The sequence below is a fragment of the Diceros bicornis genome, chromosome 5 (assembly GCF_020826845.1).
Source record: "Diceros bicornis minor isolate mBicDic1 chromosome 5, mDicBic1.mat.cur, whole genome shotgun sequence".
Taxonomy (NCBI): Eukaryota; Metazoa; Chordata; class Mammalia; order Perissodactyla; family Rhinocerotidae; genus Diceros; species Diceros bicornis.
In genome coordinates, this window is record NC_080744.1 from 68,563,983 (window position 1) to 68,590,591 (window position 26,609).

Consider the following 26,609-nt stretch of genomic DNA (forward strand, 5'->3'; position numbering starts at 1 on the left):
AATGGGGACGCTGGTGAGATGAGGCCCAGGCCTCTCTCAGGTGAGGGAGCACCTGCAGGAGGGCCCTGAGTGGGGGAAGAGGAGGCTGTGTGGCATGGGGGAGGGGGTCCCAAACGAGGGCATTTGCACAGCACATGGGGAAGACCTGAGATGTTTTCCGAGGGGCAGTGACAAGCTACTGATGGGTTAAGCAGGGGGGTGATTGATCTGATTTATGCTTTTTGTTTCGGTGGGGAAGACTAGCCCTGAGCTACAATCCATGCCAATCCTCTTCTTTTTGCTGAGGAAGACTGGCCCTGGGCTAACATCTGTGCTCATCTTTCTCTACTTTATATGGGACGCCGCCACAGCATGGCCTGACAAGCGGTGTGTCGGTGCGCGCCCGGGATCTGAACCTGCGAACCCCGGGCCGCAGAAGTGGAGCGCACACATTTAACCACTATGCCACCGGGTCGGCCCCAAAGGAGGGGGTTTTTAAAGTATGGGAGATGCCAGAACATGATTGTTTGCTGGTGGGAAGGGTGAGGGATCCAGTAGAGAAAGACGGGTGATGCCCGAAGACCACATAGTGGGAGCCAAATTCCTGGGACCAGAGTCCAAGTGGAGCAACTATCCCTCGACAGGCAGTGTGACCCCCGCTCAGGCGGGTGGAGGGGATCCAGGCAGAAGCAGGTGGACTCCTAGGATCCGCAGTGGGCAGATGAGGGAGTTCAGCTGTGCTGGCCTCTGCTTCCTCAGTGAGAAGGGAGGGAGGGCTCAGTCGAGTGTGGTGGGAGATGGGAGGTGTGAGGAGAGCGGGGAAGGGGGACAGCGCCATCTTGGAGAGCAGGAGAGCCAGCCAGTAGTGACAGGGGCTGGAACTGCTGGGCAGTGCTAGGATCCCTCAAGGGGTGAGATGTGGAGCTCACGAGGGCACAGCCTTCACGGTGGGCTCATTTTCTCCACCAACATAGGACTTGCCAGCTATAGGTGCCAAGAGGGTGCTAGTTGGGTTCATCTAGGTTGGGGTTGGAGAGAGAAGGGCAAGGCATTTGAGGGATTAGTTACACTGATGGACTGTGGAAGCCAAGCAAAGGGGAGTGAGGACAGAAGAGCAGTGATGGAGAGAGTGGGGTGTGGAGGGCTCAGTGCGGTGAAAGAATTGTGGCAAGAGGGCTTAGGAAAGGCACGAGTGGGCGGGGTGGGGAGGCTTGACCAGGAGCTGTGGTGGGGACAAAGGCCAGCTGTGGCCTGGGATGGAGGCTGGAGGGAATGGAAGCCAAATGTCCCTGGAGGCAGGAGGCCAGGGGACGGAGAGCCCCAGTGCTGGTCTGGTCATCCAGACCATGATGACGTCACCTCGAGGATGACAAGGGCTGAGGTGCAGAGAGAGACAGGAGCCTTCTGTGGATGAGGGGGAGTGGCCAGGAAATTGGAAGGAAGAGATAGGGGAGGCACAGCCCCATGGGGTGGGCATCCAAGGGGCAGGATAATTTTAGGTGGGAGAGATTTGGAGCTGAGGTCTGGAAGGGGCCCAGAGGAGCAGGGAGCACGCCAGCCTGTCCTGGCCTAGCAGAAGTCATCTACAGAGTGTCACTGTGTGCCCACCCCTCAGATGGGAAAACAGAGGCGCAGAGAGGTTCAGCAAGTTTCAGAAGCGACAGACTCCACCAAGGCTGAGCCAGGGCCCCCTGCACAGTGAGCACAGTGGTGAGAAAGTTCTGGAGCCACTTGTCTGGGCTTGAGTCCTGCCTCCTCTCCTAGAGGTTGTGTTTTAAACCTTTCTGGACCTTTGTTCATTTGTGGAATGGAGCTAATAAGGGTACATACTCCAGAGGTGGTTGTGAGGATTGAGTGAGTTAATGCATGCATCCTGTGAGTCCTGGGGCCAACCCTGTTTACATACTGGGAAACTGGGCCTCAGAGAGAGGAATTGACTTGTCTAAGCTCCAGTGGTCCCCAGCCTCCCCGCCCCGGCCCAGCCCCTGCCCCAGGTTTACCCCACCCACTGTACTGCCCTACCTCCCTACCTCCCCTAAAGCACATGCTTCTGTCCAGCAGCCCCCTGAGGAAGCAGGAGGAAGGCCTCATTCCCATTTGGCGAATGGGAAGCTGAGAGCAGGGTGCTGCTTCTATCCCTGTGTCTCCCAGAGTGCCAAGGCGGTTAGAATCTTGATCATCAGCCAGTCTTTTTACTGTGGGAGACGCAGGGGTGACAGACGCTGCTCCTGTCCCTGTGTCATAGTCTCATAGGGGAGACAGGACAAAGTACTGAGCAAAGGTAATAACATTAAACAGTGGAACACAGGCCAGGAAACCGTTGCTCGAGGTGGCAGGGATTTGGGGCCAGAAGGTCTCAGAGAAGGAAGGAAGGTCCCGTGACTGTGGTGGTGAAGGAAGAGCAAGGGGGGAGCTGGATTTTGAAGGGTGTGAGTTTAGCGAGGTGGAGGGGAGAGAGGGGCCTCCCAGGGGGAAGAGGGGAGGGGAGCTGTGCCAGCACAGGCCCAGAGAGGGGGTGCAAGGGAGTGCCTGCCTGAGCAGAAGAGGCGGCAAGGTCAGGCTGCGCAGGCTGGCTTCTGCGATGTCTTAATCTTCTCCGAGATGGTGAACCAGATGCCCCTAAGGCTTGTGAACAGATGCCAACAGTGGGAAATTGGCCAGTGGATTCTTCAAGGCCCGGAACGCCTGGAGCCGCTGAGAGCTGAGGCAGAGGGGCCTGCAGGCCCAGGGCTGTCGGCCCCAGAGTGCAATTGGCCAGCTCACTTGTGACCTTTCTGCAAAATGGGGCTACCCCAGCCACCCCTAGCTCCCCCCCAGGGGGTCTGTGTGAGGTGTCACAGCCCTTGAAGTTGTCTTCAGCGAAACAAAGGTGAGCAGGCACCGGGAGTGATGGAATGGAGGTGCAGGCTTTTAGCTCCTTGGCAGAGACGCCCAGCAGAAACCCAAGGCGCGTCAGAAAGCAGAGTTTCAGGAGGACCTTTGATTTAGAGAACAAGGTTTTGGCATCAAACTGCGATCAGAGCACAGAGGCAGCCCGCCACGCCGTGAAACTGAGCGCCGTAAACCTCATTAATTTGATGCCTCCGTGTTCAAAGTGGCACCTAATTAGAAGGAGCCAAGACTCTCCACCGGCTGGGTAGCCCATTGTTCCCGCTGGACAAGTCACACCAGGTGACTTCAAAGCCCCCGCTTCACATCCCTCAGCTGCGCAGTGCCAATTAACCAGCGTTTAGAGCGGGCTGCCTGGGCTGGTGAGCTTGAGTGCGCTCGGGATCTGTTTGGGTCCAGAGCTGGGGGCCTCGGCGCAGTTCCCCAGCTCCTGCGCAGACGGGAGGAGCTGAGTGCTGGGTGCAGGTGGGGGTGACGGACAGTCCCAGGCAGCCCTGCCCCGCAGGGCCCAGGGGCCTGGAAGGAGCAAGAGGAGGCAGAGGAGCCGCTGCTCTCCCGTGGCTACACTCTCACCTCTCTTCCTTCTTCTTCCATGTCGGGCTTCTCCTGAGGGGCCTCAGGAGAGGGCCTAGGATGCCCAGCCAGAGGTCACACTTGGACTGGGGACACCCTGTGGGGTCTCACTGGGTGGTCTATCTGCACGGGCTCTGGGTCCCCGAGGAGATGCAGAGTTCTGCCTTCTCCTGATTTTTACCCCCACCCCGCAGTGTGCCAAGGGATTGCACACAGTAGGTGCTCAATAAGGGTCTGTCACCAGTGTAGCATCTCTCATAGCTGAGTGCTTTCCCAGAGGCTGGTGACTGCACCAGCACACACACCTCAGAGGCGCTGGGGAGCTTCAGGCTAGAGTTGGGCAAGGCTGTCAGCAGTGGTGTCACTTTCAGTCTGGAACACCTGGGTCCAGGGAGACTGTGGATTTTTCTCTGTTTTCCAGGACGTTGAACTACAGTTGGGTCGAGACAGGGAAGGCGTGGAAGGAAGACTCAGAGTAATGAGTCTGAGCCTGACAGAGACCCAGACTGGCCGCAGGATTCCAGGATTCCAGGCCTGCCGCTGGCGGTGACTGGCCACCTTGTGCTCTTGGGCAGGTTATTGGCCTTCTTTGGCCCTCAGTTTTCACATCTGTGGCATGGGAATGATAACTCTGTCCTGTCCAGTTCCCTGGACTGCATACAGTGAGGTTAAATGGAGGACCAGGTGTGAACCTGCCCTGTTCAGAGTACTGGGGCAATGGAGACACTCGGCTCTGCTTGCACACCTCTGGAGATGGGGTGCTTACCACCTTTCAAGGCTGCCTTTTCCATTGCTGGATACTTGCAGTTGTTAAATGGTCATTGTATTAATTTCCTAGGGCTATCATAACAAATTGCCACAAACCTGGCAGCTTAAAACAACAGAAATGTATTGTTTTTTGGGCTGGCTCCGTGGCTTAGCGGTTAAGTGCGCGCACTCCGCTACTGGTGGCCCGGGTTTGGATCCCGGGCGCTCACCGACACACCGCTTCTCCGGCCATGCTGAGGCTGCGTCCCATGTACAGCAACTGGAAGGATATGCATCTATGACATACAACTATCTACTGGGGCTTTGGGGGAAAAAATAAAATTAAAAGAAAAAAAAGAAATATATTGTTTTTATACAGTTTTGGAGGCTAGAAGTCTGAAATCAAGGTATCGGCAGGGTCACACTCTCCGTAGGTTCTAGGAGAGGAGCTTTCTTGCCTCTTCCAGCTTCTGGTGATTGCCAGCAGTCTTGGGCATTCTTTGTTTATCGATGCATCACCCCAATCTCTACCTCCATCTCCATGGGGCATTCTTCCGTGTGTGTATGTGTGTGTGTATGTGTCCAAATTTCCCTCTTCTTATAAAGACACAGGTCCTTGGATCAGAACCCATTCTAATCCAGTATGACCTCCTCTTAACTAATTACCTCTGCAGTTACTAATTACCCTGTTTCCAAATAAAGTCACATTCTGAGGTTCCAGGTGGACATGAATTTTGGGGACACAATTCAACCCAGTACCTTCGCTTTCCTTCTCTTGAGCCCAGACTTCCACCCTGTGACCTCCTCCATGGAGTCTCTCCTGCCCAGTCCCAGCTCTGTCAGCCTCCCATACCCTCATCTGCTCTACGGGGATGCCTGCTGGTGTCGCAGAAACTTTTCTGGCAGAGTGTCTGTCTTACCTCCCCGGGTTTGGCGTCCCTCCTCCTGCTCTTCTTGCCTTTCCGCATGGATCTCCCATTGCTCCACTCTGGGATTCAGCCGGGGTCCCACCAATTACCAGCTGCCTTGATGTATAACACTATAAACCCCTTCACCTCATTATAGGAAATTTCTTTTGAATGGCCTTTAAAAACCATCTCATTACACAGGAAGAACTGTAATTACCTTGTGCGAGACGGGTTCTGGATGAGCTGGTGCCTGGCCCTGTCGAAACCGTGGGACAGGGTTCCCCAGTGGCTGGTTTGGCCACTGGGCCGAGCTCCTCCACTCGCCGATTTAATCCTCTCTGGCCCCATTTCTCCTGGGATCTGGGCACCCTCGTCTCTGTTGGTGGCCTCAGCAGGTCAGAGCCTCCCAAGAAGAGAGCAGAGCTGCAGAGTGGCCGGGGCGGAGGGTGGCCTGTGATTAGTGCCCACGCTCTGAGGGTCACAGCATCCCCCAGCCATTCTTGGGGGCTGACCAGCCTTTTCCCAAGCCCACCCTCCTGGAGGCTGGTGGAGCTTGCCCCGTGGTCCCAGAAAAATCACAGCTAGGTGGGACCCCAGAGGTCAGTAGGTCCAGCCTCTGCCCTCAGCCACTTGCCATTTCCTTCTCCCCAACAGCCTCCGGAGAAGGGACCCCAGTCTGTCTTCCTGGGATCATCTTCTTGGGATCAAGGTTTCTCTCTGTCTGACCTGTTTGGGGGATTTCCTTCAGGTCTGGCTAAAATCTGTGCTACCCCCGTGATAACCTGATTGTAAGCTCCTCTCTTCCTGGCTGTGTGACACTGGGCAAGTCATGTGGCCTTTCTGAGCTGAGTTTCCTCACCTGTAGAGTGGTCAGGATCGTTTCTGCTTCAGCGGTCGTGTGGAGCGTGGGCTGTGGCCGCAGGTGTGGAATGCCTGGCTTTGGGTGCATAGAGGGAAGTGAATCCACGCCGCTTCCCCTTCCCCAGGAGAGGCTGGCTGTGGGCTTCTTTCTCTCTCCTCTCTGCATAATGCCGGACCGAGTGGCTGTCCGGGTGAGGTGAAGCATGGCTCCCTAGAGTCCCTCAGTGGCCCTGGGTGGGTGTGGCTCCTCTCCCCCATACCCCCTCCCCCTCCCCAGCCCAGGGGGTTGTGTGTGTGTGTGCATGTGTGTGCTGGGTGGTGGCAGGGATGACTGCTTCCCTTTTCTTGGTCCCCGTCCCAGCCGTGCCCAGACCAGAGCTGTGGGCATAGCTGGGGCCACTCCTCAAGCCCCCCCTCCCATGAGGTCGCCAGCGTGTAGTTGGAGAGCTGTGGTGGGAGGAGAAACGAGGCCATCAGGTTGCCCCTCACTGGAGATACCCTCGACGGGGCTTTTTTGCTGTCCTGACTTTTTCAGTTTTCGGCATTCTTATAGGTTCCCAGGACCGCCTTAGTCCCCACTGACTTGTTAGGTGGGCCACGGCCAGGGCATGGTGGCATGTGGAAATATGACATCGGTGGATCCTGGCAAAGTGGCTCCCTTGGGAGGGGGGCTGCTGTGCCAGTGATGAGACAGCTGTGGGGACAGACCAAGTTCCCTCCCCCACAGACCTGGTGGTCAGGAGTTGGGGAGAGGGTCTGTGTGACGAGGCCCCTGGATGGGGGGACAGAGCACCTGGGCTTTAGTACCAGCCCTGACCCTCTCTGCCGCTGCACCCCTCCTCTGGCCTCTGTCAGAACACTGCATCTCAGCGCAGACACCCTTCCTCCGGGACGTCTGTCTCCGGGATCCCAGCCCTCCCCTGGGGTCTGGGCACCCCTACTCTGTGCCCCCTCAGCCCCCTGGACTGCCACCACAGGGCTCTCCTCCCTCTCACCCGTGTGCGTCCAGAACCCCAGAGACCCTCAATAGGCGAGCTTGAAGGAATCGTATTTGTGCAGTTGTCTCTCCCAGGAGTCACGCAGGGACCCGTGCTGGGCTCGCTCACTCTCGCATTCCTGGTGCCCAAGCAGCCTGGTGCCTGCTGCAGTTTTGTTCACGACTGAAGGATAGGAGGTTGGACCCTGTGGCCAGGTCTCCTTCATCAGACCAGGGGGTCCTAGGGGCAGGCACTCTGCCTGGCTCTAGGACTGAGGCTCATCCGAGGGCAGAGGGTATCTTTTCCTCCCTGAAGTCTGGCCCCCGGGCCTGGCCAGGAACGGCTGTGGGCTGGCTGAGGAGTGGGAGGCACTGGACTCTCACTACACATGTGGCCATGGTTTGCCGCCACCACCCCACAGTTCACTCACCAGATCTCCATCCCATCTCCCCGAGTGCTGACCTCCAGCTGGGGACACAGTGATGGGAACAGAGTCCTGCTTCTGTAGGAGCTCCATGGGGCTGGGGAGCCAGGAACGCTTCCTGCGAGAAGTGGGACGTGATCAGGGTGAAATTTGGATGGACAGAGATAGTGAAGGAGGGTGTTCCAGGTGGAGGAAACAGAGTGAGCAGAGATGTTGCGGTGTGACTGGACATCCAAGGCCTGCTGGCAGGAGGATGAGGATCTGGGTTTCTGGGAGGGGCCAGAGTGGGAGGAGGTTGGGCAGGTCAGGCTGGGAGATGCTGAGGACCCCCAATGCCAGGTGATGGGTGCTATTTGGCTCCCTGCTCTGCCAGCACTTCTAGGAGGGGTCACAGTGGCTCAACTCCATGATCCGAGTCCACAAACAAATGTGTGTGTGTGTGAGACTCAGCCCTGCCCAGCCACTCAGCACCACCTGAGGTCAGGTTGTCCTGAGTCTGTCCCGCTGCAGGGAGTGTGCCCCACAATGGGCTGACCTGGCCGAGGCTGCCAGAGCCCAGCTCCGAGACAGGCACAATCAGAGGGACGAGCTTGGATTTTTTTTCTTCTCTCTCTTTTCTGGAGCATCAGAAGATGTAGTCACACCCTGTTTCTCCCTGGCATCCCTGCCCACTGCCCGCTGCCTACCGAGATGGTTTGCTGCAAGAATGCTCAGCCCCTTGCGTGGTCTGAGCAGCCGCAGGTCCTGGCCTGCTCAGTCCCTAGCTGCGCTGTCCCCCGCAGGGGATCTGCATGGCATCCTGGCACAGCCGCAGCCATGGACACTGGCCAGGGAGGCACAGCCATGCCTTATTTGGGTGTCTGCACCTGCCAGGGCCTCTTCTGGGACTCCAGATAAGGCTTCAGGGACTGAAGCAGGGAGGGCGAACTCTCGGGTCTGCTGCTGAAATCAGGGGGATCCCTGTTTGTTGAGCATCACTGTGTTCCAGGCCTCGTGCTAAACACTGGGGATACCATGCTCAACAAGGCCGCATGGCCGCTTCCCTTGTGAAGCTCACAGGTCTTGTTGGGGTGGTCGTGGGGATAGATAATAAACAAGTAAACAAACAAATAGGTGTGTGATTGCAAACCGTGACAAGTAGTACAAGGGAATGATAGAGAATGCCCAGGTGGGGGAAGCTCCTGGCCCGCTGAGACAGGGCAGTCTGGGAGGGCTTCTCTGAGAAGGTGTCTCATCCCATAATCAGATGGATGAGGAGGGAGCTGTGTGCAAGAAGGGGAGGAGAGCATTCCATGCCTGGGGGAACCCTGGCGTGTTGAGGAGCTGGAAGGAAACTTGTGGGGTAGGGGAAGGGAGCCACGGAGGTGGGTCAGGGCAGGTGGACAGGGCTGGGTTAGACAGTCTGTGGACTGTGGCAGGGAGGGTGGGTGGGTTTTGTTCTAAGAGAAAGAGGAAGTTGCTGGAGGGTTTTAGGCAGGGAAGGGGCCTAATCTAGTTTAGGGTTCACTGGTGCTGCCCTGGCCGCCATGTGGGGAGCAGAGTGGAGATGCACAAGGGCAGGAGCAGGATTCAGCAGGCGGTGGTGGGCCTGGACCAGGACGGAGGTGCAGAGGAGGCCGGACTGACACACACTCAGGACTTGTCCTGGGTTGGATGAGGAGGGAGTCGGGGAGGAGTCACAAGGCCCCCAGGTTTCTGGCTCGCGCAGCTGGGCTGATGTTGGAGACATTCACAGAGGCAGGAGCGCTGGACGAGGAAGGGTGGGCGGGCTTGGGGGAAGATGAGGGATGAGGGGTTTGTGGGACGTCCTGGGGGAGATGGCAAGGATGTCAGGATCTTAGTCATAACAATCATGTGCTTTATGTATTATTATCCCCATTTCACAGGTGAGGGATCTGAACGCAGAAAGGCCTTGCAGCTGGTAGTGCTCAGAGCCAGGAGAGGAACCCAGAGCCGTCGCCTCTAGAGGTGACCCCCACCCCTGTCTAGTCTCATGTTTGAGAAGAGCAGTGCTTTACCTAAAAGGATGAGTCGTGAGAGGTGGCATTTCAGGCATGGGTGGGCAGGTCATCGCCCAGTGTTGCCACCTTGGTCTTCACCCAAGGCCATGTCTGGATTCAGTTGCAGACTCTCCACTAGTGTCACACTGTAGGACCCTGGCCAGGAGGCCTCAGCTGCCCTGGGGAGGGTGGGGGCAGCTCAGCCCTGTGGCCCCATTATGCCAGAGGTGATCTAGAAAAGTTCTTCAACTGCTCAGCCTGAGAGGAGGTCTAAAATTAGCCCTGAGTTGGGGCTTTCCAAGGACAGAGGAGCCCAGGATAGAGTGGCTCCCTGAGGCTCTGCCACCTCCTGCTGCCTTCCTGGATGTGGGAGGGGGTTGGGGCTTGCCTGCCCCCATCTACAGGGGCTCCTCCTCTGCTGGCCTGGTGGGCCGCTGAGAGGAGGGAAACCCCTTGGCAGCCAGAGGGCTGGGTGGAAAAAGCCCTGGACCAGGATGGGGCTGCCATTCACCCCCAGTGACCTCAGTATCCCTACCTGGACAGTGAGCCCAGTGGGCGAATGAGGCCTAAGGCCTTTTCCCTCAGGCATTCCAGCATTTCCATCTTCTGAGGTGGGAGCAGAAAAACATCTTAAGAGCTTGAGTTGTGGAGGTGTGGTTGGGGACGTAGAAAATGTGGCTGGGGTGATGGAAGGGGGGCTGGTGTGTGTGGGGGCATCTTAAGGCAGACGCCAGTGGCATAGAGGGAAGGTGTGGGGAGGGCGTGGACATGAGGGGCGAGGGGCTGGGGGGGACACCTTGAGCCCACACCTCCTGCATCCTCCTCGCCCAGGATGAGCCAGTTCATATGATGGAAGATTAACCCAGCAGCTTTTCTAAGGAAAGTGGGAGCCTGGCAGCCCTCCTTAGGGCCGACTATGACATTGGTCTCTGGTGGGGACTGGACACGGTGGCTGGGGACTGGGTCAGGACTCAGTGTGAGAGCAGGGTCGGGGCTCGGTGTGTGAGCAGGGTCAGGGCTCAATGTGTGAGTAGGGTCGGGGATCAGTGTGTGAGCAGGGTCGGGGCTCAGTGTGTGAGGAGGGTCAGGGCTAAGTGTGTGGGCAGGGTTGGGGCTCAGTGTGTGGGCAAGGTCGAGGATCAGTGTGTGAGGAGGTTCGGGGATCAGTGTGTGAGGAGGGTCGGGGCTCAGTGTGTGAGAGGGTCAAGGCTCAGTGTGTGAGCAGGATTGAGACTCAGTATGTGACCAGGGTCGGGACTCAGTGTGTGAGCAGAGTTAGGGCTCAGTGTGTGAGCAGGGTGGGGGCTCAGTGTGTGAGCAGGGTCGGGGCTCAGCCTGGTTCTCTAGGTGGAGCCCCACTGAGGCAGGTGCCCACCTCATCCACGCTCCCTCTGAGCTCCCAGCGCTCATCTCCCCCATGAGGCCTGTTATTTAAGTGTCCAGTGCTGATGTCACCCACTCTGGGCCTTGATGTGAAAAACCCCAAAACCCTGGCCAGGAATCTGGTCATAATGTCTACAGTTTCTCCTGAACTTGCCACACACCATGCACTGTATGGGCTCTGGGAAGGTGAGTATTATTGTCCCCAATTTTTTTTATTGATGTCATAATAGTTTATAACATTGTGAGATTCCAGTTGTACATTATTATTTGTCAGTCACCATATAAATGTGCCCCTTCACCCCTTGTGCCCACTCCCTAACTCCCTTCCCCCTGGTAACCACCAAACTGTTCTCTCTGTCCATGTGTTGGTTTATATTCCACATATGAGAGAGGTCATACAGTGTTTGTCTTTCTCTGTCTGGCTTATTTCACTTAACATAATACCCTCCAGGTCCATCCATATTGTTGCAAATGGGTATTGTCCCCATTTTATAGATTAGGAAACTGGAACTCAAGGAGGTGGAATGACTTTCTATGGTCACTCAGCTAGTTAAGTCGTGGAGCCAGGATACAAACTCTCTGTCCCTTTCCCCCTTTGCAGGCTTCCTCAGCATCCCTCCCTGGGACAGAGCGGGGGACCCTCAGCAGAGCTCTTCCTGCCCAGGTCCCCGCATGCAACCTTATTCCTTTTTCCATCTGGATTAGGGACTGTGAGGTCCAAGGCATGCAGGCAGGTCTTGTCCTCGCCGGGGCTGGGAACGGGTGGAGCCTGTTTGCAAGGCCCATAGGTCCCAGGGGTAAAGGAATGTGGCAGTCCCCATGGAGGCATCTGGGCATCGTGGTCCTGGTTTTGAGCGCTTTGGGGGTGCTTACCAGCACCCCTGACATCACCTCTATAGGCATTTTCCTCCTTTGCTTCCAGGAAGTGGTGGGAAGAGGCCACCCCACCTCTGGTAGGCCCAGACATCTCATATTGCAGATGGAACAACTGAGGACCAGAGAGGGGAAGACACGTGTGCCAAGACACACGGTATGTTAGTAGAGAAGAGGGACCAGAACCCCAGGATACTACCTCCCACTGCCAATATTCCTAAGAGTTCCCTCTCCCAGGCTCAAAACCATTGTGGAAACTGAACACCCACAAGCACACAAAGGAATCATTTCTAACAGTGGGACTCCAAGCACTCTGATACCTGTTCTCTTGGGCCTTCCTGACCCTTCTACTAGCCTCAGACATGTCCCAGTGACCAGAATACGCCCATTTGTGAGTCATTTAGAAAATTTCACGGGGAGAAGTGGTCCAGAATTTGAGTGCAGTACCAGGAGGGTCAGCAGGAGGCCATGCTGACATGAGGGCCAGTAGCCCCCTGCACGGCTCATCTGCACTCTGTTACGTAAATGCCAGCAGGCCTGTGAGATGGACAGGGTCATCTCGTGTCCCAGCTGGGGAATCTGAAGCCCGGTGAGGTCAAGTGGTGGGCCTAGAGTTTCCAGCCCAATTCTCACCCACGTCTGCCTGATCCAAAGCCAGTGGGTTTCCACCAGTCCCCTCTGTGTGCGCAGACTGTGGCATAGAAAAGAGAGAGGGAGACAGTTCCCTGCCTTGAGGAGCTGCTGAGAGAATGAGATTTAAGTCAGAAGTAAAAGGGAGCAAGTGCTACGTTAGGTCTTAGTGCCATGTGCACAGATCACAGCCGTGCCAGGAGCCCAGGAGAGATCTGTGCAGCTGGAGCAGTCAGGGAAAGCTGGGTGAAGTTCAGGTGGGAAGAGGGGACTGGGAAAAGCCATAGTTAAGGGTGTTGGGGGGTGGGGGCAGGTAGTGACTGAGTGGTGGTCAGGAAGGCAGCAGCCAAGAGCTGTCCAGGGTGCTGAATGAGACAGCGCCCACAGGGCTCGTCCGCTGCTCTTCGTGGACACCTTGGAGTGTCCCTTCTCGTGTCTGAGCCTCAGTTTGCTCACCTAGAAGATTGGAATACTGATACCTGCATCATGGCCTTGTGGAGAGGACAAAGGAAGGCCGTAGAGAGTCGTGCTGAGCACACAGCCTGCATACAGTCGATACAGTCATTGGGAGGGGTGGCTTGTCTGGAGTGTCTCCACCCACCTTAGGTATCCCCCAGCCTTTAGGCCTGGATGCCTCATGTTGCAGATCAGGCTGCTGAGGACCAGGGAGGGGAAGACACTTGTGCCAAGAAACACAAGTTAGTAGAGGCGGGGCACCAGAATCCCAGGGTCCTACCTCCCACTGCCAGTATTCCTAGGTAGGGCCTCTCCCAGGCTCGAAAGCTTTGTGGAAACCAAACACCTTTGAGAACTCAAAGGAATGATGCTCTAATAGAGGGATTCCAGGCACTGTGACACCTGTCCTCTTGGGCCTTCCTGACCTCCACCCTCACTAGCCTCAGCCCACAGGTGGCCTTGTCCTAGCTCAGGGCTTAGCTTTCATCTCTCTTTAACCACACCCTCATCCCCCCAGGCCCTATGCAAAGGTCCTTCTCAAGCTGTGTTGGCAACATCAGGCCTCCTGGGTGCCCCATCTCACCAGGGAGATGAGATGCTTTCGGGCAGGGGTGGGGTGGGGCAGAGGGCTTCTGGAAGCCAAAGGAGAGACCTCTCTCAAATCCCCTGCCTCTTATCTCCTCATCTTCTCAAACTGCCCAGTCCTGCTGATGATGCTTGAAATACCCTCCAACTTCAGCCCCGTCTGCCCTTCAGCCTTTGGCATTTCCTTGCCCATTAGTCAACCAGACAGTCCTGGGTGTGAGTCCCAGCTCGGCCATTCCCATCTGTGACCTTGGCCCAGGGACATAACCCCCTGGAGCCTGTTTCCGCATCAAGTGGGAGTGATAACACCTCCCACCCAGCGTTGTCGTGCAGTCTCAGCGTAGGAGACACATGGAGTGGTGACCACTGCTGCTCTTCTCCTTCCTCTTCCCTCCTCCTCCATCCTGCCTGTTTAGAGCCTGAGAACTTCTGGAGCCTGGCCTGTGGGTGAGGTTGGCCCTGTGGAAGACAGAAGCAGGGAGCTGCAGGTTTAGGCCACGCTCAGCACCAGTGTTTTCAACACTGGGAGGGTCAAACAGAGCTGCCGCCACAGCCACTGTGTAACCTCTGACCTTGCTGCCTCTGACCTGGCTCTGGAAGGTTCCCTCCCCTACCACCCACCACCGTCCCACTCACCCCGGCTCAGGGGTGGCCACTTGGAGGGATGCTGAAGACACTGGGCAACTTTCAGACCTTGGCCACTGGCGACACCCACCTAGCCTACCACCCTGCCTGCACCCAGGTCAAGGCCCAGACCCCAGGCAACCCTCCCCCAGCCAGTCCAGCCAAAAGGAGTCTAGGAGGGGGCAGACTCGGCCTCAGCTCTACCTCCATCTCTTTGAGCACAAAGTACTCGCACAGGGCGTAGCACAGAGTAAGTGCCCCAAATACTTTAGCTATTATTATTATTAGTAGTAGTAGTAGTAGTAGTGATAGTGGTAGTGGTAGTAGTAGTAGTAGTAGTGCCATTTCACAGAAGAGCCAGATGAGGCCCAGAGCAGTTGAAAAGCCACCACCTCTGTGAAGCCTTCCAGGCTCTGCCCGTTGTCCCTCAGGTGGCTCCTCCCTCTTTTTGACTTATTTCAGTTCCTCCCCAACGCTGTGGGTGCTATGGGGAGGCTGGGCCCAGGAGGCCCATCTGCCCAAGGACCCTCCCCTTGGGGGCACCCCGCCCCCAGCCCTCACTCCCCTCCCCTGGGTCCCCTGCTGGCCTGCTGAATTTTTGAGGAGTGCTAATGTGTGTGGTGAGAGCAGGGCCTCTGCCGTCCCCGGTGACCTTGGCCTCTGCTGCATCCTCACACCTGCTCCCTGGAGCATCTGCCGTGTCCTCCTGCAGTGTCCTCCTTCCTCTCAGCCCTTCCCCATCAGGTCCAGGGGGCAGAATTCTGACATCTCACATTGCTACCAGGTGGTTAGTGGTTAAACCCAGGTCAGTAAAAGTTAATTGAGCACAAGTGTGTGTGAGGCCCTGGGGATGCTGTGAGGACTGCCCTCCAAGAGGCCCCGCCACCAGGGAGGGCAGGGGGCAGTCGTCCGTGTGCACCTACTGTGTGCCGGGCCCTGGGCAGTGCTCTCCTGACCTGACTGCCTGAGAGGTGGGGGCTGCCCCAGTTTACCTATGAGGCAGGTAGGGCCCAGGGGAGTGAGGAGCCTGCTGGCGAATGCTTGGTGTGGACCTGCTGGCCTTGAGACCTGCCTTGTGACAGGGACCTGGAGGGGAGGAGCACTCGTGGGCTGCCCAGGGGCTCCCGTCAGTGGCAGCAGAGGTCTGGAGGCAGTTAGGCTGCTCTCAGCGTTTCCCGACACGTGGCTGGGCCCTTGGGAGCCCACACTCTGAGGAGGTTCTTAGCCCCCCTTAAGCACAAGGCACCCTGAGGTCGTTGCACTGAGCACCCAGTAGGGCAGTCATGGGGCCTGCTCTTCCCTCCTGGGGCTCCCTGTCCTCTGCCCCTCCCCTAGCTCAGCCCTGTCCCTCCCCTCTCCCTGCAGCCACCTTAGGGGGCCCAGCGCAGCTCCAGGTCCTCCTGGTGTGCCCACCCTGACCCTTCTCCTCTTTAGCCCTGCCTGCCCCCTCCTCTCCTCAGGTGGGCCTGATGGCCCTGCCGTTCCCCACCTTTCTAGCCTCCTGCCCCTGGGGGAGATGAGTACCCTCCACCGTGAACTTGCCTCCTTCCCCCTCACGCTTTCTCTCTGGCTCCCACCCTGTCTTGGAGGAAGAGGTGCTTCCACTCCAGACTGAGGCTCATCCCTGCCCCTGCCTGTGCTCAGCCCCTGTTGTCAGTCTTTCCCTTCCCACAGCTCCCATCTGGCTTCTGCCCCCACCCGTTCCCCAGCTCTGGAGGATCTCTGGATCCCCCAAGCCAGTGGCCATTACCAATCACCCCCGCAGTCTCTTGGGCCGTAATGGAAGCCCTGTACCACCTCTCACTGATGGAGACTGACAGCAGCCCCGGACTTCCACCCACTCATGTGGCTGTGGAACTTCTTGGGTGGCACTGCTGGGTCTCAGTTTCCCCTTCTGTTGAGTGAGCCAGAACAATGCCTGGAATACAGTGGGCACTCAACAAGCTCTGCTGAATTAATGAACTAAGTAACTAGTCCCAGGCCTGTCCTCCTCACCCAAGTGTTGTGCAGATCAAAGTAACTGCTGGGTTTAAGAGGGCTTCGCAGAGTTGACAGTGTTGTTTGGACAAGAGCATCGATGCTGCTCAGGGGGATATTCTGCTGTCAGTATTGCAACCGCTGCCCTCGCTCTGCAGATTCTGCCTGTCAGATACCTCCTGCGCCCACCCCCTCCTCTCCATCCCTTTGCCCGCTCAGGCCCCATCATCCCTCCCCTGGCCACTGCCTCAGTCCTAACTTGGCTCTCTCCTCTCCTCCCGTGTAATCCATCCTCCACCCGGTGGCAGCCAGAATGATCTTTCTCAAGTACAAATCGGACCCTGTCATGTCCCACTTAAAACCTTTCAGGCTCCTGATGGCTCTTGGGATAAGAGTAAACCTCTGAGTCGTGCACACAGGCCCTCCCTGGTGGGGGACCTGTCTCCCTCTCCAGCCCACTGTTCATGCCCCTGGGCCTTGGCACAGGTCGCCCCTCTGCCAACAGCACCTTTCCCCTCCGCTTTCAAACTCAACTCCTTTTCCTTCAAGACCCTTCTTGAGATCCCTTCCCCTGGAAGCCTTCCCTGACCCCCCCACCCTGGATTGGATGCCCCCCTACTCTGTTCCCACAGCTCCTTGGGCTCCCACTCTCACACAATCCCCAGTTGTTGTTGTCTCTTATCTCCCTGTGGGCCCCCACCCCCACCCCAACTTGTCCCACTGGACTGTGACCCCCTGATGCAGGATCTTGGGCATTTCTGTACCTTTAGTTCACAGAAAGCATTAGAGAGCATTTGCTGAATGAATGAATATATGAGTCAGTCAATGAACTAGCTGCCCCCTGCCCCAGGCAGTAGGGACTCGGGGCTGGACCTGTGGGCTTGTGGTGGGAGGAGGCAGCACAGCATGCCTCTACCTGCCCTGGGGAGGCCTTCCTTTGAGTGTCCCGCGGGGCTACCGGCAGTCCTGGAGTGGCCCCAGCACGGCCCTCTACGCTCCTCTGACCTGGCCCCAGCCCTGCCTTGGGCCCTGGCAGTCCTGCAGGTGGTCTGGCCGCCACCCTGCTCTCGCGGACTCATGTCCTGGGATTTCTGCCCTCCTGGCCCGGCTTCCCTGGTGCTGACTGCCTTCCCATGAGTGTTGCCCTTCAGTGGACCCAGCCGATGCCTAAGGTGCTACCACCTCTGCTCCTGATTCTCACCAACCCCCATCTCCGAGCCTGCAGATCTGGGCAGAGTCCAGGGTGTCCAGTCCTGAGTGTGGGGGCCGGGGGTCTAGGGATGGTGGGAAGGAGGAAATGCTGCCCTGCTCAGAGGGAACCCTAAGGCTGAAGCACCCACAGGCACACAACCACTGGAGACTGGGAGGGCCAGAGGTGGGGTTCTGGCTGTAGGAGATACCTGTGGGTGGGGTCAGGGAGGGTTTCCTGGGGGAGGTGGTGGTGGCCTATGGGGGCCAGTGAGGACGTGGAGGAGGGGACGAGGGGGAGGAGGTCCTCACTGGTGGGCAGAGCATCGTGAGCAAGACTGTCCTGGGTGCCCACTCTATGCTGGGCTCTGTGCCAGCTCCGTACCACCCCCCAGCACAGCCTTCGGATGGGTATTATTAGCTCCCTCTAACAGGGAAACAGAGGTTTCAGGAGGCTCACGGACGCGCCCAGGTCATCTGCTGTCACCAAGGCATAGTCAGGCCTTGACCCCAGGTCTGCCGTCTTTTCAGGCTCCTAAGTGGAGGGAGTGAGGGAGAGTCTGGGGATGAGGGGAGGGAGGCTGGCGCCCGCCCCAGGCATCAAACAGCTGCTGACTGTGACTTTCCGGGGAGGGGGTGTGGATGGGGGGTGGCTTTCCTAGTTGGTCCTGTTCTTCCCTCCCCTCGTGGGAGAGCCCTCACGACGAGAGGTTCCCGCTGCCCCCTCCCTGGAGAGGCCGGCAGTCTGCCTTTTCAGAGGATAATTCCCCATTATACAGAGATATTTAGCCTAATAGAAGCCGACAGATCATCCAGGGCAGTAATGTACTCCGGCTTCAAGCATTTAGTTTCCTCGGCCTGAACTCCAGATTAAAGGCTCCTTGCCCGCGCCCGCCCCTCAATGACGCCTGTGACCTTGACTGCAGTGATGGGGTAGGTTTCTCCCTCCCTCCTATCCTCCCCCTCCTTTGCTGGCTTCCTCTTCCCTCCCTTTCTCGCTCTTACTTAAAAAAAAAAAAAAAAAAAGGTATTTTTCTTCTTAAATATTCAGTCGAGAAGCTGTTGCTTCAACCCTGCATGCTCTGGGGACAGGCCGATTGTGTTCGGCTGCCAGCCGGGCCTGGGAACACCTGGCTGGCCCAGAACACGCCCACAGCCATGTGGGGCTGGCAGGTGTGCTGTGCCCGGTGGGGAGTCTGGGCAGCTGGACCTTCTAGCCAGGCGTGGGCAGGCAGAGGCTGGGCAGATGGCCTTGTCTGGGGCCAGAACTGGCCCCCCTACTCCCTCTGCCCACCTCCCTGCCCCAGGGCTGGCCCGCACTGGTCTGGCCTGGCCCCTTCAATGACTGGGGGCTCCTTGGGCCTGGGCGTCCCAGGAAGGACCCAGGGAACACTAGTGGCTAGATGGCACAGGCAGATGGCAGCAGAGGTGGCACTTGAGGGTCTTTCATTGGTCAAGAGGGCTGTCTCCTTCTGGCCCCTGCAGGGTCCACTTGTCAATCGTCTGTCCCTGCTGCTCTGTCGCGTCTTTGTCTGGCCTTCTCTCTCCCTCTCTCTGCTGCCCCCTGCCTCCCGTTCCTCTGCTCACCAGGCTGCCTACTTGAGCGGGCTTACACTTCTGTGGAGGCAGCAGGGAGTATGGAAAACACTGGTATTTGGGATCAGCCGGTCCTGGGTTCAAATCCTGACTCCAGGACTTACAAGCTGTTTCTGTTCAATTTAATATTTTGAATTTGGACGAGTTCCTTAATCTCTCCGAGACTTCCCTTCCTCACCTGTAAAGTGAGATGCTGCCACTCGGCTCACAGAGTGTCTGGAGGGTTCTGTGTGTGATGGGGCGAGGAGTGGTGCTGGGGGTGGCAGCTTTCCCTGCCTCGGTGGTGCCAGTCTCCCCTGGGAGACCCTACCTCCCGACGCACCCACCCCTCCTACCCAGATGCCCTCTCTGCTCCTCTGGCCAGGAAAGGGGAAGGGGGTCAGCAGGGCTGCCTGGAAGGTGGGCTCTGGTTCTCCAGGTCACAAGCCACCTGTGTAGGTGTGAGGGGAAGAACGAGGCTGAGCAGGAGGGACCCTGCTCCTTGAGCTCCATTACTGGGCAAAGCCTAGTGTCTGCTCTGGGTCTGGTTTGAAGGAACCAACCTAAGGGGCTGTGTCAGGACGACCAGGGAAAGGAGAGAGTGGGAGGAGCAGGGCCTGTGTAACCTGGGAGGAGAAGCCTTCCAGGTTGGGGTCCCCCCTCCCAGGTTTTGGGGGGGAGTGGGCAAAGAGGGCCTCTAACCTTCAGAGATGGGGCATCTTGGCAGCTAGATGGAAGCCCGAGGTGGAGGGGGGATTCCTGCTCCTTCTGGGGCAGGGGTGGTGGGATGACCATTGGGAGTGCAGGAGGGGAAGGCCTCTAGGTGTGGGGCCATAGGGGGAACCTGGGACTGACATGCTGTGGGACCTTGGGCTGGTCCCATTCCCTCTCTGGGCCTCAGTTTCCTCATCTGCTAAATGAGGTTAAGCGTCTTGCCCTCTATGCCTCATGGGGTGGGCAGAAGATCCAGTTAGAGAATAGATGGGACTGTTCAGTGATCTATAATGTAATAATAGCAATAACTATGATTCTGGGCATTACCTTGCCTTCCCTTCACTCTCTGTAACACCCACTTTGATCCGTACAATCTAGCCCTGATTCATATGTTGATAGAATCAAACTCACAGCTGAAAGCAGTCTACCCATGTAGTGCAAATCCCCACCCAACATACATGGTTCTCAGACCTCTGCTTGCAAGCCCCCAGGGACAGGGAGCTCACTACTCCTCATGCTGAACAGAGATTTATCTCCCTGGAATCTTTTCTCACTGGGCCTAGCTCTGCTCTCTGGGCTCGTAAATGCCAACTGTCTCTGTCAGAGACCTGAAGTCCTGACCAGGTCCCTGAGGCTTCCCCAGGGAACATGGGTTCGAGGCCTACCTCTTCCTATCAAGGCCCCTGTGAGCAGACCCCACTTCATCAAAGACCTTCGAGACAGGTACTTTGATGACTGGACACAGCTGTCTAGAGGTGGCTGCACCATCTCCAGAGCTGGAGCAGCTGGCTCACCCAGCCCCCACATGTCCTGGCCACCAGGCTCCAGAGGCCACGACTCCCTGGCCACTCTGTGTAGCTGGTTCTTGGAGATACTCACGGAATTCAGCCAGGTTCTAGTAACTCCCTCTTGTCCACTTTGGCCTATTCCCAGGGCAAGTGGAGGGCTTTGAACAGGGGACCTGCCTCCCTAATTGACCCCTCCCAGGTTGGACCTACCTTCCAGGCTCCATCCTAGTCTGCCAACAACATTGTTCCAGGCAGGGTCAAGGACCAGCCCTGCCGATGCCAGTGAAAATCCACCCTGGGGGCCAGTCTGACCCACTCTGCCACATTCTTGGACATGCTTATTTAGCTAACCACTGAGAAACCAGCCATAGTTTTCTGTCTCATCCACAAGGATGTCACGAGGGCCTTGCTCATGGCTGGCTGGCGTGTACGTCACCCTTTCGAGCAGCCAAGAGAGGACATGCGGTTCTTCTGCAAGACTCTCTGTGATGAACTCCTCAAACTTGCCATTGTCTTCCTGGTGTTCTGTGCAGTGCTTCTAGAATTTCTATTAGAATGGATGTAAAACTTACCAGTCTAAGCCCAAATTGGCTTTTTTAGCCCCTTTTTTAAAACAAAAGGGGAAGGATGCTAATATTTGTAAATGCCATCTCTTGACATGCTTCATTTCTCTGAATCTCCAGCATAGCTCTGTGTGGGAGGATTGTGGTCGCCACTTGGAAGATGAGGGAGCTGAGCCTTGGGAAGTGGATGACTTACCCAGGGCCCCACAGCTGGTGAGGGCGGAGCCGGGACTCACGCCCAGGACTGTCCTACCCTCAAACTCGTGCTTTTCCCAGATGCTGCCCCTGTCCCCCGGGCTCCCTCCTACAGCTTCTCCCGGGTTCAGCCAACACATTCTTCAACAAGTGTGTGCTGGGGGCCTCTCTGCACCCTCTCCCACCCTGCCCCATCCTGTCTTTTTGGACAATCTTGTCTCCTGTCAGCCTGAGGGTGGCGTCAACTCTCTGCCCCTCCCTACGTGCTACACACAGGACCAGGGAACAGAGCAGGGGCTCCAGAGAGAAAAGTGTACCCCCGGGGATGTGAGACTCAAAGGTCTCCATGGGTAGCTCATCTGCTGTGTTATTTTTTAATAGATATTTTTGATTTTGGAGAGAGGTCTGGTTGTAAAAGCAGTACATGTCTATGGTAGAAGGTCTGGGAGTCGTCCTTCGTCCTTTTTCTTACCCCACCCCCTCAGATCCAGCTCATCAGTCAAGTGCTAAGGAGCTGGGAGTGCCACAGCATAGATCCTGAATCTGTCTGGTCCCTCCCTCACCCTGGCCGAGCCTCAGCTCTTGTCTTAGGCAGCTGCGACAGCCAACCACTGGTCCCCAGATCCTGTGCCTGCTCCCCTTCAGTCCAGTCTCCACTCAGCAGCCCCGGGGGAGCTTTTCACAGTGAAGGAAACATCATAGCCCTTCCCTGGTTAGAACCCTCCCATGACTTTTCATTCACATTCACCGGGATGAGGTCCAAAGCCCTGACCTTGGCCCTCAGGGCCCAGGCTCCCTCTGCAGCCTCACTTCCCACGGTTGCCCCACCTCCACCCACCTCGGCCCAGGCGCCTGGCCTGCCTGCTGCTCCTCAGAGACACTCGGCTCCTTCCCGCTTCTGCCCTTGGCCCTACAACTCCTGCTCCAGGCTGGGCTGATTTCTTATCGTCCAGGTATAAATTCAGACGTGACCTCTTCCCTGATCCTCCAGCTGGAGTGACCCCTGGCCCCACCCAGGGACTCTCTCTCATGTTACCAGGTTTGATTATCTTTTATTTTGTGTGAGGAAGATCAGCCCTGAGCTAACATCTGCCAATCTTCCTCTTTTTGCTGAGGAAGACTGGCCCTGGGCTAACCTCCATGCCCATCTTCCTCCACTTTATATGGGACGCTGCCACAGCATGGCTTGCCAAGTGGTGCATTGGTGTGTGCCCGGGATCCGAACTGGTGAACCCTGGGCTGCCGCAGTGGAGCACACGCACTTAACCGCTTGCACCACTAGGCCGGCCCCCCAAGTTTGGTTATCTTAATTGCACTTGTCACTCTTGAGAATGATCGTATTTATTTATTTGCTTATCATCTGTACCCCGTCCGCAAGAGAGCACCAATCTTGTCTGTCTTGTACCCACCGACTCCCCAGCACCTATGAGACAGCTAGCATCTAGTAAGTGCTCAATAAATACTTGGTGAATGAATGAAAAATAACACAGAAACATGTAAAAGAGAAATAGCAGGTTGTACAAGTGTGAGTGTAGTCACAGTGAATAATGTAACGGGTGTGTGTGTGTGTGTGTGTGTGTGAGTGTGAACTGGGAATCACCTGCCCTTCTAAGGAGAGGCTTGGAGGTGCCTGGGCCTGAAGCACTGCATGAATCGGAGACACAAACGTGTACGTGTGGGTCAGGCGCACACACATAGATGTGCGCACGCATTTCCCTGTTTAGTAGCAGTGTGACCTCTGCCAAGGTCATTTATCTCTTGGGCCTCGGTTGCTCCACCTGTGGAATGGGGCTGCCTGGGGCTGGAGGCAGAGGCCCGGGGGCACTGGCCTCTCCAGGTCAGCCCTTGCCAGTGGCGGGAGCCCCACAGACGGCAGCAGCTCCACAGTCTGTCTGCTGGCCTGCTGCGCTGGGCCCAGGAGCCAGGAGGTGTTTATTGAAGTTCACCTCCACGCAGGGCTGCTCCCCGCTGCCCTCTGAGGTGAGGATCTCACCCAGGCGGGAGGGAGTGGCCGGGGGGCAGGAAATTGGCAGAAAAGCCTGGAGATGTGAGCTTTGCTGCCGGGAGGTAAATTACATTCACAGCCGAGGTCTGTTGGATGCGCACGTAGCTTCAATTTGATAGGTTTTCATTTCTGTGTGTGCTTGTTTTTTAAAAACTTTGATATGTTTATTTTGTTTCTTGAACTTTTTTCTTTCAAGTGCTACAAAAAGAACTTCCATGAAATTAAAAAGGGAAAACACACACACACACACACACACACACACACACCCCTCTGTATTTCCACCACCCCGAGGCAACAAGTGTCCTCTCCCTGCCCGTGTGCCCTTTTCCCCTGAAGACAATACTGGAAGCTTGCAGAATGTCTGGGAAGTAGAGGTGGCCGTTGACCCTGGATAAGTTACTTAATCTTTCTGTGCCTCAGTTTCCTCATCCAAAAAATAAGGATGTAATAAATGCTCCCTCTTACGGTTGTTGTGCAGATTATGTGAGTCAGCATCTATAAAGCCTTAGAAAGGTGCCTGGTCCTGAGTATGTGTTTGTTAAATAAGATGAGTAAGTAAGTAGAAAAGAAAGGGCAGCCGTAATGCCGCCATCATGGCACAAAGCGGCAGCTGTGGAAGTCTGTCCTTAGAGTCAGAAATTGGAGTTTGAGCCCCGACTCTACCCTTTCTCTCCATGTAACTGGGGGTGTGTGTGGCTTCTCTAGCCTCAGCTCCTCCACCTGTGGAATGGTTACGTAATGTGGACCCCGCGATGCTGTAGCACATGTCAGGGGTAATGGAGGTGAGTGGGCTCTGTGATTGCAGAGCTGTGTGCATTGCTGCAGCCCTCATCCATTTTCTCAGTTTTCTTCCTCAATATTTTTAGGCAAACATTGCCCTGTTTTGCTACCAGTCTCTGTATTTATCATTTTTAATGGCTGTGTAATATTCCATTGAGCAGAGGTGTCATGCTGCACTTTGTCATCTCTATTGTGGGATATTTAGGCAGCTTCCACCATTTTGCTGTTATAAATAACCCTGCAGTGAACAGCTCTGTGCCCAGAGCACTTCCTCTCTGATGGATGATTTTCCTGGGCAACCTCAGAGACATTCATTCAGGCTGCTTTGCCGGGGGGCTGAGGGACAGGCCAGCGGCAGTGGCTAGGAGAAGTAGGTGCCTTCCAAGGTGGCCTGGTACCCTGTCCCAGGAGCGGCAGCCTGGGTCGGGGGGCACTGAGACAGTGTGACAGTACTGAGCATGATGGGAGGAGGAGCTGAGAGAAATGAGTCCTCAGCACGGAGGCTGAAGCTCTGCTCATCTCTCCACCCCTCTCCCCTGGAAAAACACACACTGCCCCCAGCCTGTCCTTCCCTTCAGAGGGAAGGCCTTCTGCAGACTCCTGTGCCTGGAGGTACTCCAGGGGAAAGGGAGGTACCTGAGGAAGGAGCAGTAAATGGGGAAGGAAATGAGATGCAAGGTGTGAGGAAGTGAAGATACACTTGGCTGACTTTGGTCTCACCTCTGTCAAGGTGTGGCCACCATCTGCCCTCCCCGCTGTGCCCAGATGCTCCTCTGTCCCCCAAATGAACCGTACTGCTCACTCTTGCCTCTCCTGTTTTCTAGGGATCCCACAGCCATGTCCTGGCTGCCTTGAGTCTGTGGGGCCATACAGCCTCCCGTCCGCATCTCCAGGGCTCTGGCCCTGTCCAGCCCCTGGACCAGCTCCCAAGCCTACTCCTCACCCCAGCCTGGGCCGAGGGGACTCCTCAAGCTTCAGGACTCAGCGGGGCACAGTAGCAGTCACGGTAGGTGGCATCCCCAACCTCACACTCCCTGGCTGCTGGGGATCTGAGCCTTCTTGGTCCCTGGAACAGGAAGGATACCTTTCTGAACACTGTATCTTTGGTTGCAGTATCAAAAAACCTATTTCAGTAAAATGAAATTATTAGCTTATGTAACCTCAGTGTCCAGAGGTAGGATGGGCTTCAGGCAGGGCTTGATCCAGTGGTTCAAACAATGTGACCAGGGCCTGGTTTCCACCTGTGTTCCTCTGCTCCTCTTCCTCGGTGATGGCTCCACCCCCAGTGGCATTCCACATGATATGGTTGCAAGATGTTTGCCAGCAGTTTCTAGGGCAACATGCTTCCAGGTTTAAATCTGGGGTTGGGGTTGGAGACAAAATCTGCTTTCCTGATACAACAAACAAAAGTCCTGGAGTTGATCTCTTGTACCCTATTGGCAGGATTTGGAGCATCTTGATCCTTTAACTGGGTCTACAGAGCTTGGTAACATGGATCCCCTGGGGCCCAGGGTCCATCCTTCCCCAACCATGTGACCAGGAATAAGGAGTGGGTGTTTCTCAAAGGAAGCTTGGGGTCCTGCTGGCAGGAAAGAGACGCCCCCAACTGGCAGAGGCAAATAACAAATGATGATTATGGAGGGAGTCTGCCCAGGTTAGACAGCTTGAGGCCAGTCCTAGATGGATATGGACATGCTGTGTGTCCTTGGGTGAACCCCTGTTCCTCTCTGAGTCTCAGTTTCCTCACCTGATGATGAGAGTCTCCTGGCAGGAGTGCCGTGGAACTACCTGACTGGTGCACGGAAAGCACTGGCATCCAGCAGGCACTCAGTAAATCCTGTTCTCTTCCCCTTCCCTCGCAGGGGTTTGGGACACCCCTGCTTTCTTCAAACTTGGAAGGAGCTGCAGAAGGGGCATCGTCAGTCAGGATCCCTAGAAGCAGAGCCTGAGACAAGGATTTGTATACATGAGACTTACCAAGGGTGGGCCTTGGGAGAAGGGAGGAAGACAGAGATTGGGGCAGGAATGGGAGCCCAGTGAGGCCATGGTCTCAGGGAAGGTCTAGCCTTGGGCTGGTCCAGGGAGCCCTGGAGTGTAGTTCATACCATAGAATCACCCCCTAGACAAGGGGGCCAGGCTTTTGTACCCCTGTGTCAATCAGTCATGGACTGTGGGCCACTCCTGGGGCACCTGCTCAGGCGAGGTGGCCCCCATGTGCAGAGGGTAATTCTCTGGAGGAACGGGGAGCAGGGAGCTGAAGCAGCCCACACTCCCAGCGGCAGATCGGAGGGTGCACCAGCTGTGGAGGGGCACTGGGCAGGCGCCATTCCATACAGGACGGCAGGAACCTGTGTCCCCGGCCTGGCCAGTCTGCAGGCCCTGGTCTGCTGCCTCCTTTTGCTCCTCCCACCCCAGCCAGCAGTGCCAGTCCTTGCACATGGGGAGCTGGGGGGCCCAGCTTGGGGTCTGGTGATGGGGGGGACCTTCAGCCCCTCCTTTGGAGAAGCCTTTTCCACCCCAGGCACCTTGCCCTCCCTCTGCCCCTGCCTCTTCTCCCCTAGTCGTTCTTCTTCTTTCCCTTAAACCTTAGTGATGCAGTTCACCCACCTATTATGCCCTTCCTCGCTTTTTACCCTGTCCTCTTTTTCAAGGTCCAGTTTAGGTCCTTCTTTCTCCAGGAAGCTTCTGCTGACTGCTCCAGCCAATGGTTATCTCCTTTAGTCCGTCTTCCTGCTCCACCCTTTTTACAGATGGAAAGACCAAGACTCAGTGTGCATTTCCTCATAAATACTCTATTGGTTACTACATCAGTGCCGAAGTGTATTGCTCTCTTTGCCTTGGCTGCTGGGAAGCTCATAGCTGGGTTGTGGCCCATTTCTGATAAGTGCTCTGGATGCTGTGGCATGCAGTTACTC

General features: G+C 56.4%; 2 protein-coding genes across 3 annotated transcripts in view; both read left to right on the plus strand.

Moving 5' to 3' along the window:
- LOC131405585 (dapper homolog 3-like) overlaps positions 1 to 24,692 on the plus strand; it is a 121,032-nt gene extending 96,340 nt beyond the window's left edge. The window contains exon 6 of the mRNA XM_058540549.1: positions 24,519 to 24,692. Coding sequence (XP_058396532.1) covers positions 24,519 to 24,692 — 174 coding nt within the window. The remainder of the gene's footprint in view (positions 1 to 24,518) is intronic.
- The window catches only part of LINGO1 (leucine rich repeat and Ig domain containing 1), a 78,715-nt gene continuing 76,628 nt past the window's right edge, over positions 24,523 to 26,609 (plus strand). The window contains exon 1 of one of the 2 annotated variants that reach the window (XM_058542126.1): positions 24,523 to 24,700. The gene's annotated coding sequence lies outside the window, so the exon portion shown is untranslated. The remainder of the gene's footprint in view (positions 24,701 to 26,609) is intronic. The other variant, XM_058542125.1, reaches the window with a different exon arrangement.